Raw genomic sequence first — 17101 nt, 5'->3', positions numbered from 1 at the left:
ATTTATTTATTTTTGGCTGTGTTGGGTCTTCGTTTCCGTGCGAGGGCTTTCTCTGGTTGCGGCAAGCGGGGGCCACTCTTCATCGTGGTGCGCGGGCCTCTCACTATCGCGGCCTCTCTTATTGCGGAGCACAGGCTCCAGACGCGCAGGCTCAGTAGTTGTGGCTCACGGGCCTAGTTGCTCCGCAGCATGTGGTCTTCCCAGACCAGGGCTCGAACCCATGTCCCCTGCATTGGCAGGCAGATTCTCAACCACTGCGCCACCAGGGAGGCCCCCAGCATGGGAACTCTTAGTTGCGGCATGCTTGTGGGGTCTAGTTTCCTGACCAGGGTTTGAACCTGGGCCCCCTGCATTGGAAGGGCAGAGTCTTAACCACTGCCCCACCAGGGAAGTCCCATGAATTTATTAGTTTTAATAGTTTCTTGGAGGAGTCTTTAGTGTCTTCTATATATAAGATCATGTCATCTCTGAATAGAAACAATTTTACTTTTCCCTTTCCGATTTGGATACCTGTTATTTCTTTTTCTTGTCTGATTGCTCTGGGTAGAACTTCTAGTACTGTGTTGAATGGTGAGAGTAGGCATCCTTGCCTTGTTCCTGATCTTAGGGGGAAAGTTTATATCTTTTCACTGCTGAGTATGATGTTAGCTGTGGACTTGTCATATTACAGCCTGTATCATGCTGAGGTACATTCCTTCCATACCTAATCTGTTGAGCGTCTTTATTATGAAAGGGTGTTTTATTTGTCAAATGCCTTTTCTGCATTTACTGAGATAATCATAGGATTTTCTCCTTCACTTTGTTAATGTGGTGTATCACATTTATTGATTTACATATGTTGAACCATCCTTGCATCCCAGGGATAAATTTTACTTGATCATGGTGTATGAGCCTTTTTTTTTTTTTTTTTTGAGCCTTTTAATGGGCTTTTGAATTTGGTTTGCTAGTATTTTGTTGAGGATTTTTGCATCTTTGTTCATCAGGGATATTGGCTTGTAATTTTCTTTTCTTGTAGTGTCCTTATAGGCTTGGTATCAGGATGATTCTGGCCTTGTAGCATAAGTTAGGAAGTGTTCCCTCCTCTTCAGTTTTTTAGAAGAGTTTGAGAAACACTGGTGTTAATTTTTCCTTAACTGCTTGAACACTGATTCAGTCTCCTTATTCAGATTTTCTGTTTCTTCAGATTGAGTCTTGGTAAGTTATATGTTTCTAGGAATTTGTCCATTTCTTCTAGGTACTCCAACCTGCATTTAATATTATATTGTTATTACTTTCCAATATTAGGGGATAGTGGTGTGAAAATGGCTTTCATGTCAGATCTGTGTTGAAATCCCAGCTTTACCACTTAGAGTCTCCATAGTCTTGGGTAGCGTTTCATCTCTGAACTTGTGTCTTCATCCCTGTCATGGGGATACTGCTTTTAACCACACTGGGCTGAGTGAGGATTATACATCATAGGAAAGCCCTTGGCACAAAACCCAGTTCTTGGTAAGTGCTGAAAACAGGGAGTTGTGATGCTGTTGTGATTGTTTAAAATATTCTTCAAAAACATGTTTTTAATGGCATTGTATTATCAAGTAAAATGCTATATAAAAGTGAAAAAAAAACCAGTAAAGGAATATAGAGTTTGTGTGGAAAAAAAATCACTGTTATAAGGTTGCAATTGAAACATTTTCCCCCAAAAACCTAGAAAATAGACATTGTGGTGGACTACGTGAATATAAAAATCGATTAACAGGCTTCCATTTTTGCTACACAGCATCTAAATGCAGGATAAATTAGAACAAACATACTTTCAAAATTTAAACTTATTGAAGTATAATATACATGCTAAAGAAAATACTCATTGTAAGCGTACAACTCCATGAATTTCCACTGTGTAAGAACACTTGTGCAACCTGCAATAATGTTACCAAGCATTTCCAGAAGCTCTTAAGGCCGCATTCCCCAGGTGACTGGAAAGTCTCTCCCTCCCAAGAATAACCAACCACCATCCTGACCTCTGTTGCCTTAGCATATGTCGCCCTACGTTTGAATTTGAATTTGTTACACCTATGGGGAATATGGCTTGTTTTGCTTAGTGTTATGTCTGTGAGGTCCCTCCACATTGCGTGGGGCAGGAATTTTTTCATTTTCCTTCACTGTCCCTCTGTAGCCCTTCTCATCTGTGGATTTTGCCAGAGTATTAAGCCCTAATGTCCAAAGTGATCCATCATATGTAGCTGAATTAATTTCTGTCCTGTGAGTCTAGGATGGTAGTAGCCTTGTAACACCTTCGGGAGAACTGAGAAGATGCCCACTCAAATCATGTTCTCTGGAGGTTCGTCTCTCGTAGAGTCCCAGGAAAGACTGGGAGCTTTAGCTTTTCTGGTTTTTGTGGTCAAGCAGCTCTCCAGTGTCTTCTAGCAGATGACTTCTGGAAGATAACAGTTAAGTTATCTTATCTGGCTTTTTTTTTCTCCCTGGGAGTGCTGGTTTGCTGCAAGCTCCTCCATCCCACCTGGAAGTGGAAGTCTAGCAAATGCATAGCTGGGCTCCTAGAAAGAGGAGGGGAAGTCCCAGGGCCAGATAAAGGGGAGAGGGAGAGAAGGAGCTGAAGCCCCAGTGGCAAAATAACACAAGCCAGGGCTGCCCCAAGGCATAGAAATTTGGACCCAGAGCCTTGGATTTTGAGCAGCTGGTGAGGGGGAGCAGGAGCCGAAGCCCTAGACCCAGGCCAGGAGGGGCGCTGGAACTGTGTCCCTCTCCCCAGCTCATAATAGCAGACTCTCAAGAGCTCTGTTCCTTGAGTGAGAGAGTGGGCTCGGAAATAAAACCCTCCTAACGGCAGTAAAACGTGTTTTAGCTATGGGAGGAATCAGTTTGATTTTTCTGCTGAAGATCTGATCCTTAGCCTCTCATTATAGGCGTTTGGTGTTTGCAGTTAGACTACCTCTGAAGTCCAGGAGCTCCAAGTCTAGAAATAAAAAATTACCCCTCACACAAAGAAACAAATTGCTAGGAAAGTCAGCAGAGATGACCAAGAGCAGAATTAGGGGTCTCAGAGCTGCTCAGTGTGTTGTAAGATAGCTATATTTAAAATGAAAGAACCAACGGATAGAGTTTTAAAATATGAGCAAGAAACAAACACTACCATTAATGACTATGCAGATTTGAGGAAGAACCAAATCCGAGTTTTAGAAAAGTACTTAGCATAATGCCTTGCATTTAGGAGCTACTTAGTAACTGTGAACATTTGGGCAAATAATTCTCAATATAAAACTCATGACTTTACACAGTGTGAAGCGTCTTTGTGGAACCTCAACTTTAGAAGTATTCATGAATACCATTGTTCCGTTGGCCCTAAAATTTGTTGACTGAGTTGACATTGGAATCACCATTTTGAGATAGTTTCAAGTAACGTTCAGATATTCCTGTTGTCCTGCAGTGGGAGGAGCCGGTCACACTGAAACGCCTAAGAAGGTTTATATAAATGAGTGTATTCTTGGAGCGGCTCTGGCCTCTTCTCCCTCCCTCCATGCCCCCCTGCCCCGCCTCCATGTTTTGAGTGCCTACTGGATGCCAGGCCTTGTACTTGAAGGAAGCATGGGAGGATGACTAAAACACTGTTCCTCCTTTCCTGGAATCCACATTCCACAGGCCATCGAGTCTGCCCCCGGGACCCTTACAAATACACTGGAATGAATCGAATCTATTGTGTGTTTCCTTCTGCAAAATTGTTGCTATATTATGAGTTTCTGATGAGTCTTCTTCAGCTTTTGGAGCAAGAAAAGGTCCCACAGCTGTCTATATTACTGAATATATAGAAACATTGGTTAGGTAGCAGGGAACTAGATAACCATAGTTTTCCAAGCAAATGAATAGGTTAACTAATCAAGTTAACTTCTCCATGTTACTAATTCCACCACTGCAAATCCTTTTAGGATGATGTGAGGCATAAGGTTCATCTGAACACCTTTGGATTCTTCAAGGATGGGTACATGATGGTGAATGTCAGTAGCCTTTCAGTGAATGAGCCTGAAGAAACCACAGACAAGGACGCAGCTGTAAGTGCCTTTCCAGGAGATCTTTTCTGTTGCTTAGGTGAAAGCTTCACCCCATACTTAAATATGAAGTATCAGAATATAGAGACAATTAAACTTGTGAGCGGGCGTCAGATAGTTTTATTCTTAACAGTTAAGTTGTAATTCTTGAATAATTTTAGTAGCAACTGATCCTTCTTACAAATGAATGCTAAGAAAACCAAGAGGTGGGCAGGCCAAAAGAGTCACCTTTCTGCTCTTGGAGTAATGAAGGTATGGGCGCCCGGACATCATGTGGTTATTTACTTCCATTGTTTTTACCTCCTCTTAGATTGGATTCAGCCTAGACCGCACAAAGAATGATGGATTTTCTTCTTATCTGGTGAGCATCAAATGCATGACCTAATCACTCCCTTCACTTGAACCCAAGACACTGGGTGGAAACACCCTGCTTCCATCAGTGCTGTTGTCTTGAGGTGGTAGCAGCTTTGACTTCCAAGCATCTCTGAGCACCCACAGTTGTGTTATTTGAATGGAGTCTGGGCCACTTATTTGCTTTGTTCCTGAAAACGTTTCGTTCTTACTCTAGTGTGAATGAATAAGGTGGTGTGTAATTGGGTCTTCCTTTCTCAGGATGAAGATGTGAATTACTGTATTTTAAAGAAACAGTCTGCCTCTGTCACCCTTCTAATCCTAGACATCTCCAGAAGTGAGTAAGTAATTCTACTAATCCTTCAGTTCAATCCTAGAGTAAAGTTAGGGGGAATTTGGTAGTTAAGTTACCATTTATTGTCTGCCACACGCCAAATATTTTGCTGAGTGCTGGAGATTAAAAACAAGATGAGGAAGACAGAGGTCCAGTCCTGGAGGAGCTTCTAGATGGATGAGGGAGACAGAAGAGCAATACAAACGATCACAGCAAACTAGAGAAGTAGTAGAGCAGAGAGACTGAGGATTGCAGAAGAGAAGGGAAGGCTTCAGAGAAGTGTTGGTGCAACCACCCTTCTCATGAATAGACTTTACAGATGAATAAGAAAGGGAGGAGCATTTTAGGCAAAGGCAACGTGATATACAAAGGCGGAGTGGTGTGAGATAGCGTGGTGTGTTCAATGAGGTGAGTGCATTGTCCGCATCCAGCTAAGGGGACGAGAGAAAGGCTCCTCCCCGTTCAGTGCTAGACATGCTTCCCTTGGTACGTGTGGCGGTGCCAGCTGAGGCTGCGTGTCCACTCAGGCGTGGAAACTTGCTGGTTCCTCCTCAGGCGGGATGGGGCAAACACAATCGCGGTCTGGTAAGCAGGGAGAAGGGGGGAGATGCATATTAGGTGGGCTGCTAATAATGCTCACTGCCCCTCGCGTGCTCCCCAAGGCTTCACTTTAACATCTTACTGGGTTTTTTTACCTCTTGTTCCTTTTCCCTTGTACACCAATTTGTTGAACACATTGCACATACTTAGGGGGGAATGTGTACCTCAGAATTGTATGGTTGCTACAAACTTAAGCTTTAGAGTGAGACTGCCCAGGTCCTCGCCCAGCTGCTCACTAGCTTACTACTCTTGGGCAGGTTCTTTAACCTTTCTGAGCTTTCATTTCAGCATCTGTAAAATGCAGATAATAGAATCTGCATCATAGGACATCATGGGACTGCATGAGATGATGGATTTAGAGCTGGAAACAACACCTAACTTATAACACTTAATGGCCATAAGCATTACTTTGAACTCTTTTTCTTCTGTCTTGTTTGAATATAGAGTGCGAATAAGATCTCCACCAGAAGCTGGTACCCAGTTACCAAAGATCATCTTCAGCAAGGATGAGAAAGTCCTTGGTCAGAGCCAGGAGCCTGGTGTTAACGCTGTTTCAGCAGGCAGCCAGACTCAGAAAAAACAAGGTAAACTGTGAGGTAGAAACTAGCATTTTCTTCACTACCCTGATTTGTAGATTCTTTTTTGTTCCTAAGTAAAAACGAATAGGATCTTAGCATTATTTTATTTTTGAGGTGATATAAAAATATGTAACAAAGAAAAATGTGGAAAAGATGGGAGAAGAAAAGTCATTTCTCCATACTCTCTGTGTTAGAATTTTAGTAATTTATGTTTTCGTCTAAACTTGTTTCCTAAGTCTAGAATGTTTGATTTTTAAAACTCATACACGTTTATAATTTTATAAGTATCCCTGTTCACTCAACTTTAAGTTATTTCATACTTATCAGATATCCCATTAAATGGATACTGTAATTTGCTCAGCCTTTCCCCGTAAAGAGACATATTTCTACTTTGATGCTATTATATTAAAACATTGTTACATGAGACATTGTTATTTGTAGATTTTTTTTCATATGTAGAACTTTCTTTAGGATGGGTTCCCAGAATTGGAATTTCTGGCTCAAAGGATATGAATACTTTTGAGAATATTGATACATATTTTCATTCCTTTCCACATGAGTTGTGTGAATTTATACTCCTGTTGGGAAATATATAAGAATAGTGCCCACGTCACCATGTCCTAGACAATACTGGGTTTTTGGTTTTGTTTTGTTTTGTTTTTTAAATTCTAAAGTGAAAGGCAAAAAGGTATTCTTGATTTTGAAGTCACTCTTATTACTGAGGCTGCTCTTTTCCTCCATATGTTGATTAACCAATTTATATTTATCACCTCTTTCATTAACCCTTAGGTTTATCTAATAATTTATATGAGTGCTTTAAAGATAACTGTTTATTGTATTACTTATGTGTTTTTTTCTCAGTTTGTCAAAATTCTAACCCAGCTGAAAAGATGTGCAGAAATGTTACATTTGTGTGATGATGTAGTTTCACATATGTGCACCATCTCCTTGTCCAGGCTCCTCAGGCTCACATAACCATTCCCTGGGCAGAAAATCTTCTTTTCCTTCTTTTTGTTCTGAAACTCTCTCCCTTCCTGCAGGGAGTTTGAGATGCTGTCTTCCTCACAAAGAGGGTCTTAAGTAAAAATAAGACACAGATGCCCTCTCTGTTCATTGAAAGATGTCATTAGCAATTTCTACACTCCTTGCCGTGGAAATAAAAATAGTATGCTTTATGCTAATGTTATTTCCTATTTTTCTGTGTATATAAATAAATCTCATATATTATATATATATGTATTTTAAACAATGATCTGTTTTCAAACGTAATTACTTAGAAGATAAGGAAGTCATTCCACGTGGTGTCTCTGACAGTGACATGCACTAGGTTATTTAGAGATGATTTCCCTCGTCTGTACTGAGCATTATCATTTATTAGATTGCATTTATAATAGAACAGGTTGCCATTTGCGGCTTTTACAGCTCAGGAGTGTTTGGGGTTCTAAGCAGATGGCATTTCACAAGATGGCACATGGCCTCACCATTTTGATTGTTTGAATTATTTGATATTAGACGAGCTAGAGTCTCATAAAATGATACTGTAATATACATATGAGCTGAATCATGCAATAATAGCTCTTAAATGGTTCTGCTTCTAGACAGTGGAAAGTCTGAAAGAAGTACAGTGGATTCAAAGGTAAGAAATAACCTGACTTATGCTCTCAGCTTTCCTGGGTGTATATGTATGTCTGTGTATGTGTGTGCGTATAGGAATGTATATACATATGTATATATGTACACACACAGGTGCGCACACATACATCTGCGTGCCTGATCTACAGGGGGTTGCCTTCTGTTTGGGGAGATAACTTAGGCACTCAGAAACAATTTCAAAGTAAGACTGAGTGCTGAGCTATACAGCACTTACATGATAGAGGCTCAGATAGTGAGGGGAGAGGGAAGTGGGCTCTCGGGGAGCCCTCTGGAGGGAGGCGTCACCAGGGCTTGAAGTTTGGTAGATTGTTTGGGGAAGAAGAGAAGGAAGGAGATGAAGACCATCATGAGCAAAGACTGGAAGTGGAGATGAGCATGACAGGTGCTGGGCACTGGCCTATTGGAAGTAAAAGGTACCTATTTGGGAGCAGAGAGGAGCAGTCTTAGATAACAGAGGGCTGGAAAATTGAAGGTATCGATGCACAGAAAACAGGAAGTCATCATGTGTTCTTGACAAGGATGGAATGTGATACAGAAGGTGTTAAGGGAAGGTCATAGTTCTGAAGGAATGTGCAGGGTAGCCTTGGAGAGGGAGACAGTGAAATTTGAGGGACCAGGAGGAATGCTGTTGTGATAATACAGGTTTAGGGTGATGAGGATCTGAACTAGAGCAGAGCTTTGGAATCAGTCTGGGAGGTCATTTGGGGGTGGTGGGAGGGTAGGAGAAGAGGTAGATTTTTTTTTTTCCCCCCCAGAGGTGTAGGAAGTAGAAATAGCAGAAGGAAAAACGGGAAAGTTTTGGTTTGGGATATCTTGATTTTTCAGTGAGGGGACATCCAAATGGCAGTATTTTATTTTGTTTTATTTTAACAGCTTTATTGAAGTATAATTGATACACAATAAACTGCACATATTTAAAGTGACAATTTGATAAGTTTTGGCTTGTGTGTACACCTGTGAAACCACCACCACAACAAGAGAGGGAACATGTCCATCACCCCAAAGGTTTCTCCTGTCCCTCTGTCACCTTCCTGTCCCTAAGTAACAACTGATCTGTAACTAGATTAGTTTTATAGAAGCTGCTATAAATGAATTACGTGGTACCTACTCTTTTTTGTGTTCTTTCATTTAGTGTAATTATTTTAGGTTCGCCCATGTTTTTCCATGGATCAGTAGTTCCTTCTTTTTGTTACTTACCTTTAGTCCGCTGTACCGGTGGCAATATGTAGATCATTTGAAGTCGGGGATGGAGCCCAGGTGCTGTGTCAGGGTGTGACCTGGGTTGGCATCCGTTGTCTAGCTGGAAGCTTTAAGACTACAGAGGTGTTCAGTAGTGAATAGGGGGTATTGAAGAGACAAGAGGTAGATGAGAAAAGGAAATGGGTAAAGAATTACCATTCTCTGTGAAAGGTGATTTCATACATCTTGAAAAAATGGTGAATTTCTTTTTCAGTGAGCTTTTGAAGACCAGCAAATTTCAGGTTTAAGAAAAGCATGTTTTGGAGTTTAAAAATTTTTATTTTTATTAGCATGCTTTTTCCGCCAGTCTCATTCTAAAATAGGTTGTTAATGTCTTTTTTAGGCAACAGGAGAGAAATCCTTTTCTGTTCGTAATAATGGTGGGGCAGTTTCATTTCAGGTATGTATTCTCTTTCAGTCAAGCTTCGTAGAATTTATCTCTACCATGTAAAAGGGTGAATTTTTATAGAAATTTTGAATTTAGGAGTAGTAATTTAGGTATGCTATGTGTCAGTCACTTGAATACAGTAGCTCTCTCCATAACAAACCTACAAGGTGAGTATTGTTACCCACCACTTATCAAATCATAAATCTCTGAGAGAGAATAACTCAAGAGTGTTATGTCCAGTGTGAGTGAGAAGGCCTGGATTCCAACCCAGTTCTCCCTGGCTGTCCCCACACCTCTGCCTCTCCAGTCCCATGCTGCCTCCCATTCAGAGTGTGTCAGAAACACAGACTTCTGTACCTGAAAGGACCATTGTGATCTTTTAGGGTGATGTCATTTCAGAGATGAGTTCACTGAGCCTTAGAGGCCTGAGTGACCTGCTCAGCTGTCACCGTTGTTAACTGCACACGGGTGTTCATGGCAGCATCACAGCCCATGTGTGGGGTACGGGGGAGGACACTGGACTGGATCTCAGAGCCCATGTGCCAGCTGATGACCTTGGACAGCTCCCTCAACTTCTGAACCTCACTCTTGAAGCATTGAAAATGGAAAATGAGGGCGCGTGTCTCATAGGGTTGTTAGGTGTATCATTCTTCAAAAATAAAAGTGCTTTGTAAAGCACTATACAAATAATCTTTTATCATTAATTTGTAAGAATCACTGTCACTTTTCTAACCAGTTTTCATTAATTGAGGTATAATTTGCTTAGAGGGAAATGCCCAGGTCTTACGTGTATGGTTCAATCAATTCTGACAACTGCATGCACCCACGTAACCCACTCTCAAGAGTCTCTGTATTTTTACCATCTCCGAAAGTCCCCCACCCCTGCATCTGCTATTCTGATTTCTTTCCCCATAGATTCTTTTGCCTATCTAACAATTTTTATAAGTTCTTTTAAGTTTAGTGACCGTCGGTGTTAACAGCTGAGGGCTTTTGGGGTGCTCATCTGCTCTGAATCCCCAGCAGCTTCCCATCTGTCTCAGAGTAAAAGCCCAGGTCCTTCCACGTGGTCTACAAGCCCACATGGTCCAGCTGCTGTCAACTTTCTGACCTCAGCTCCTGTTTCCTCCCCACCCCCTGCTTATTACTCTCTTCCAGCTACACAGGCCACCTTGCTGCTGCTAGAAAAGATCAGGCCTTGGGCTCTGCTCTAGCTGTACCCACTGGAGGAACATTCGTCCCTCAGAATCTGTGTGATCAATTTCTTCCTCCTTCAAGTCTTTGCTCAAATGTCACCTTTTCAACAAAGCTTCCTCCAATCGCCCTGTTTTAAATACAGCACCCCCTGCCCTGCCCCTGGCTCTGTTTTTTCCCTTAGTGCTTCTTTCCAACATACGGTATACTTGTACTTATTTATTGTATTTATTATCTGTCCCTCCCTTTAGAAGGTAGCCATAAGGGCAGGGATTTCTATCTGCTTTATTGCTGCTGTATGTGAAATTCCTCATCTTGGGCCTGGCCCATAACAGGCTGCCCATCAGTCATTATGGAGATGAATGAGTGAATCAGACATCGTGCTAAGTACTCATACGTCATCATTATCTCAGTTCATCCTCCCAGCAGTCTGTGAAGTAGGTACTGTTATTATTCTCCTTTTACAGATGAGGAAACTGAGGCTCAGAGAGGTTAAGTAACTTGCCCAAGGGGAGGGTTCAAACCCAGGTTTGTCTCACTCCAAGGCCCATGTGTTTAACCACTTTGCTTTACTACCTTCTTAAGAAAATACAAAAGGTACTTTTCTCTCTTCTTTCCCTCACTTTAAAATGTTTGTTAATAAAATAAGTATTTTGAATGTTTTTTTTTTACGTCACTAAAGGAAAGCATTTATAGGATACACACTTGTCAGTTACTAGTGCTTTGTGTCAAGGTGAGCACTGAGGGGAAAGCAGCATTTGTGGTGATTCAGAACATTGCTTCAGCCAGCCAGTTCATAGGGTTCTTGGGATGCATAAAGCAGGCAGCACACAAAATGGACAGCTTGCGTGTTCTCTGGCTTCCCCGCTCCTTGTAAAGAAGTCAGTAGGTGTATCCTTAGTGTTCTGTTACCCAGTATCCTCCCAGTTCCGGACGGTACAGTCATTCTGGGCTTTTCTGCTCCATCCACAGAGTAGGTCTGATAGTTTATCTACCTAGAGCTGGAAAGGGACTGTCAGGGCTTACCCCAACCCTAAAATTCTCATTTTTGCTTTATTTTGTTTTGTTTTTTTTCCTTCAAGTGTCAGGTGTCTACTCTGATCCACCATGATGGTTCTACTGATTTTTTTAAAAAATATTTTTTAGAAATTTCATGAGAGTCTTACTTTTGTAATTAAAATTACATGTTTAGAAAAGTTTTCTTTTTCTGGCTACCTTGGGTGGACAAGAATACATGCTCTCACTTTACAGTGATGAGTTTGGGACATGGTTTAATGCTAATAATTTCAGCTTGAATAATTCTTGGTCTTTTCTTTTCGTCTTCTTGTCAGATGTCTCTTTTTTTCCCCCATTCTTTTAAATTTTGAGGTATAGTACCTATAGAAGAGTGTATAGTACTTATGTTGAGTACAAGTAATTATAAATAATCACCTTTGTAACCATCACTTGGGACAAGAACTAGAACAGTGCCAACACCCCAGAACCCCCTTGTGGCCCTCGTGCTCTTCTCAACCCTAGAGTAACCCCTATCGTGAGAGATGTTATCATAACCATTCCCACTTTTCTTCATAGTTTACCACCTATATATGTAACCCTAAGCAGTATATTTTAGGCTTTTAGTAAAATGTTCTCTGGAATTGATTAAGGTGTCACATTCTGTGATCTTTTTATATATATACATTTTTAAATTTACATTAAACTTCATTTGAGTACATGAAATAATGTTGAAAAACAAAGAAAAATGTCTAAATGTAGAAAATGTAGCCTCTGTGACTGTTGTTTAAAATCATATGGGTAAATTTTGATGAGGGAATACTGGTCCTTTACCTTTTCAAATATCAGATGAACCTCCTTTCTTTCTCAGAAGTATTTTTTACCAAAGAGCAAAACAACAATATGTTGGCTTGAAAACCAGAAAACTGTATCTTAGGTTAGCTCTGCAGACTTCTGCAAAAACCCATCACTGATGGATAGATAATGTGATAAAGCAAGTGTAGTAAACTGTTAATTGTAGAATCTAGGTAGTGGGTACATAGGTATTCACTGTATAATTCTGTTAGCCTTTCTGTTAGTTTGAAAATTCTTATAACAAAATATTAGGAGGGTATCATAGAATAAGAAAACGTCTATTTATACTCTGCTCTGGGAGAGTTTGATTAATCTAAGTAAGCAGTCTGTTTTCTTCTGTTCATGGTATTCACGATTTATTTCTAAGATTTAAATATTTAGCCGAGGATTTGGGTACCCTTAAATTTTTTTCTTCTTCACTTTCAGTTTTTCTTTAACATCAGCACTGAAGACCAAGAAGGCCTCTACAGTCTTTATTTTCATAAATGCCCTGGAAGTGAAATACGGTCTAATGACAAGTTTTCATTCAGCCTCGATGTGAGTACCATACAGAAACTCACATGTGGGTGTTGTCAGCCGTGTAAAATGGGAGACAGTTATCTCTTTATGAGAGTAGTTTTAAGAACACTTAAGCCAGAGTAAGAGAAACATGTGGCCAAAATAACATTTATGCCAGTGGGCAGGATACTTCAGCAGAGGGTTCATAAATAAGAAAATATAAAGCAATTTAGGATGTGTTTACACTTTCAGCCTATGCATTAAGAATGTGGTTGTTATCTGCTGGTACTCACTTTCTTGAACTTCCATGAAACAGCTAAGATTCCAGATTGCTGAATATGGGATGATCTGTTTCTGAAAAGTAAAAATTAATGTCATGTTGGTTTCAGATCGACATCACAGAGAAGAATCCTGACAGCTACCTCTCAGCGGGAGAAATTCCTCTCCCCAAATTATACATTTCTATGGCCTTTTTCTTTTTTCTCTCTGGGACCATCTGGATTCACATCCTTCGAAAACGACGGTAAATTATCACCTCCTTGAGCCCTTCATCCAAGAGTGTTCGGGGATTTGTATAATTTCACCTTTTGCTGTCTTCTGAACCTGGAGGACTTGGCACTAGCGATCCTGTTCTCTTCAAAGGGCATCTTCCCCGAAACAAAGGGAGACCGTGCAGGAGCCTTGCCACCTGGGAGGCCTTTGCATGCCTTGGTGTTTGTTCGCTTCCCATTGCTTTGTTTAAAAAGCAAATCCAAATATTTCAATAATATACAAGCAAAATAAAATGTATAAGCAAAACATTTCCATAACGAGGACACTAGAGTCCAGGACTCAGAGTGAACACATTGGTCCCATTCAGGGGCTCTTTGTTCTTAAGAGATGAGTGACGACAGCCCAGTGCCTGGTGGGAGCATGGAGTTGCTGCTGCGCACTGAAGGCCCCAGCCCAGAGCCTGGGCGGGGTAGATACTGACCTCCAGAGGATCATCACTCGAGAAAACCCCTTCAAAGCCCACCTGCCTGACTCTTGGCCTTTCTTCTGAAATCCCTGAGGCTTTAACTTCCCGTTCTTGGTACTTGAGGGGAGCAGCAACATATGTGTGGAGCTAGTGTTTAATCGTGTCGCTCCCCCAAAATGGAAAACAAAACACTAATTTTCAGTTAAAAAATAGTGTGAAGTGTTTGTTATAGTATAAGGCCCATAAACTGTGTAAATGATGGTATGTGAATATGGTATTATAATATGGATTTAAATTCAGACAATAATTAAGCACCCCCAAGTACCAGATACCTCTTTCTCTGGAGCAGTGGGACGATTGAGATCTCTTTAACCTCTGGTGGCCGGATTGTCTTCTAGTGGACATGCTCAGCTCAGGTCCTGGGCTCTGCTGGGTGCGGTTGCTGGTTCCTGTTTGTTGTAAATCTTTTACATCCGCTGGCTGGAACTGTGTCTTGTTTACTTGTGAAGAACCCTACATAATCATGTTTGGACTAGAGATCAGGCAGCCATTAATAAGAAAAAAATCCTACAAATTCAGGCCATAAAAGGTGTTTGGGGGGGGCGGGGTTTGGTTTGTTTTTTTAAAGAAAGTTTTGCTTTTGCCGTTATTAGAAAAGTAAGAACTAGGAGTCGGAGACCTGATTTCAGGTGTAAATGCTGACTCTTACTGCCTGTGTGCCTTCCTTCACTCTAAGTCTCTTTTTCCTCGGCTACAAAACTGGGACAGTCGTAACTGCCCTGCCTTCCCCTCAAAGTCTTAGATCCTTAGGTTTCTTATGTGATTCCCCCTGAAATGATGTGTACGAGAGGGTTTTGCAGATCAGGGTGCTATGCAAAGATGAGGGACATACAAAATAGTTTAGCCAGATGTTCAGTGGTATTTTAATTTCCCTTTATTTGGCGATGCAACAGTCATTGTCACTGGTTCACTTATATAAAATCGTGACAACAGTTTAAAATCTGTGGTTAAACGAGGCTGACCTACTTTGTACAACGTATTTTAAACTTCTTGTTGAAGTATAGCGTATATACAGAAACGTATCATTTCAGCCCTCTGCCCCATCCCCCTGTTTTTCCAGGTGTCTCACAGCCAGCCACGTGAGTCACGTCACAGATGTGACTCCAGGGCTGCCAGCGCATTTCAGAGACTTGTATCCCCTTAGTGCTGGAGGGAACTGAGAGATTTTTTTACCTCGTCTTATTGAGGCCTTGAGGGGGGAAGTGAGAGACATGGCTAGCGTCCCCCGACAGAGCTGGCCCTGGGGCCCAGAGTGGCTTGCTGTGCCTTTGTGGTTCTGTCGTGGGCCCCAGAGCACGGGAAGTGGGAAGGGAACACGGGCAGCTGATCGGTTTGGTACCTGCTCTCTGCCCAGCCAGGCACTGGACGTCGTAGCTCCTTGAGGTCATTGTTGGCCCATTTCCAGCAGAGGTTTCTGAGGCCTAGAGAGATGAGGGTCGTCAGGGTAGAACCCGTATGTGAGCCAGGTCGGTGTGGCTCCAGAGCCCGAGATCTTTCCTTCATTCACGTAACGGCCCAGCCATCAATGCTGTAACTTGGACTGCGAGTCTTGGTGGCCAGGATGTGTGGTGAGCACAGCCCTTGACGGTTCTGCATTCTGGGTAAATCTCATTACTATTCAGGAGGGGCAGACTACTCCGGCTTTGACTTCCCTTTCGACCTTCAAGTAGGTAGGCACTGGAGCAGGAAAGTACCAGGGAGGAAACCAGTCCGGAAACTGGGTGTGCGTCAGCTCACGACACGCCCTCCTTATCGGTCTGTGCCAGGCCGTCTCCTGTTTTATTTCCTGTCCCCTCTCCCGTTCCTTCCCCCGCATGGCCAGCCCCTCAGATGCGTTTAGTATGTGTTTTGGGGATATTTGTGTATTCTTGTAAACAAATAATGTTTATTGGTATTGCATGTATTTTTTTTTTTATAAATTTATTTATTTTATTTATTATTTTTGGCTGTGTTGGGTCTTCGTTGCAGCACGTGAGCTTTCTCTAGTTGCAGCGAGCAGGGGCTACTCTTTGTTGCAGTGCGCGGGCTTCTCGTTGCAGTGGCTTCTCTCGTTGCAGAGCACAGGCTCTAGGCGCGCGGGCTTCAGTAGTTGTGGCGCACGGGCTTCAGTAGCTGTGGCGCACGGGCTGTAGAGCACAGGCTCAGTAGTTGTGGCGCACAGGCTTAGTTGCTCCGTGGCATGTGGGATCGTCCTGGACCAGGGCTTGAACCCGTGTCCCCTGCATTGGCAGGCGGATTCTTAACCACTGTGCCACCAGGGAAGCCCTGCATGTATTTTTAATTTATATAAACTGTTCCATCTGTAGGTGTTGTTTTTGTACATTTTTCACTCAGAATATCCTCTTTAAGATCTAGTCACATGGCTGCGTGCACATCCAGTTCATTACTGTTCAGCTGCTCCGTGTCATCCACAGTGAGCGTCCCCATCCCACTCACCCAGCCCCTTAGTGGTGGACCCCGAGGTTGTCTTCATTTCCCTGCTCCCCCTACTGTCATGACCCACCCTCCTTCCTGTCCCCGGAGGGCTCTGCAGCCTCTGAAGGAGGTGCCCTGGGTGTCGGGGAGCTCTCCTTTAATTTCGCTAAGTGCCGCCGGCTGCCCGCCAGGATGCGTGCCTGTGCCGGCTTATGCTCCTACTCCACGTGTGCCAACACTGACAACTTAATGTTTTGCCAGTGTGATGGGTATAAACTGGTACCTCATTTTCTTCTGCATTTCTCTGAGTATCAGTGATGTGAATTATCTTTGCAGAGACATGTTAACCTTCTGGGTTTTCCCTCTGTGACTGCCTGTATTTGCATATTTTCCTGTGGGATTTTCTGTGTTTTTCTGGTTGCTTTGCATAAGTTCCTTGCACATTGGGATTTCAATCCCTTGCATGTCTTAGACGTTGCAAATTTCTTCTCCCAGTTGAATTGTTGAGTAAAAATCTTTCATACTGATGGAGTCACAGCTATCTAATTTTAGTCTTTTGGGCAGTGCTCCTTGGATCTTAAGAGGCCCATTCCTACTCCAGGATTACAAAATGTGTGTTTTATGCTTAGCAGCAGACTCCACCTGGGTTGTAAGGAAGTGTGAAGCAGAGATCCAGCTTTCCTTATTTCTTATATAGGTTTGAGCTAATTTTTTCCCAGTGTCAGTCATTAAGCAGGCTGTTCTTTTCCCACTGACTTGGTATCACCTTAACTATCAAGCTTCCGTACACACACGAATCTATTCATAAGCCTTCTAGTCTGTTCTGTTGGTTTACTTGTCTGATGCGACACCCGTGTCCCATTTTTTACTGCTGTGGCTTTGCAGAATGTCTTGATATCCGAGAGTGGGAGTCCCCACTGTAGCTCTTACTCAAGTCTTTGTTTG

The 17101-nt window shown here is 42.2% G+C and overlaps 1 protein-coding gene and 1 long non-coding RNA gene across 2 annotated transcripts in view; one reads left to right on the top strand and one right to left on the bottom strand.

The window, feature by feature from the left end:
- The window catches only part of GPR107 (G protein-coupled receptor 107), a 73471-nt gene that overhangs the window by 14527 nt on the left and 41843 nt on the right, over positions 1-17101 (top strand). The window contains exons 2-9 of the mRNA XM_061199763.1: positions 3924-4046; positions 4354-4404; positions 4656-4735; positions 5773-5912; positions 7505-7542; positions 9142-9198; positions 12652-12762; positions 13113-13246. Coding sequence (XP_061055746.1) covers positions 3924-4046; positions 4354-4404; positions 4656-4735; positions 5773-5912; positions 7505-7542; positions 9142-9198; positions 12652-12762; positions 13113-13246 — 734 coding nt within the window. The remainder of the gene's footprint in view (positions 1-3923; positions 4047-4353; positions 4405-4655; positions 4736-5772; positions 5913-7504; positions 7543-9141; positions 9199-12651; positions 12763-13112; positions 13247-17101) is intronic.
- Positions 4821-15316, bottom strand: LOC133097694 (uncharacterized). Its single transcript, XR_009702054.1, has 5 exons — positions 15081-15316; positions 14014-14213; positions 13017-13077; positions 8757-8874; positions 4821-5310 (listed from the first exon to the last, which is right to left on the bottom strand). It is a non-coding gene; the product is annotated as an uncharacterized LOC133097694 (long non-coding RNA).

The sequence above is a fragment of the Eubalaena glacialis genome, chromosome 9 (genome assembly GCF_028564815.1).
Source record: "Eubalaena glacialis isolate mEubGla1 chromosome 9, mEubGla1.1.hap2.+ XY, whole genome shotgun sequence".
Classification (NCBI taxonomy): Eukaryota; Metazoa; Chordata; class Mammalia; order Artiodactyla; family Balaenidae; genus Eubalaena; species Eubalaena glacialis.
The sequence above is the reverse complement of the archived record's forward strand: the minus strand, read 5'-3'. Positions and strand labels throughout refer to the sequence as shown.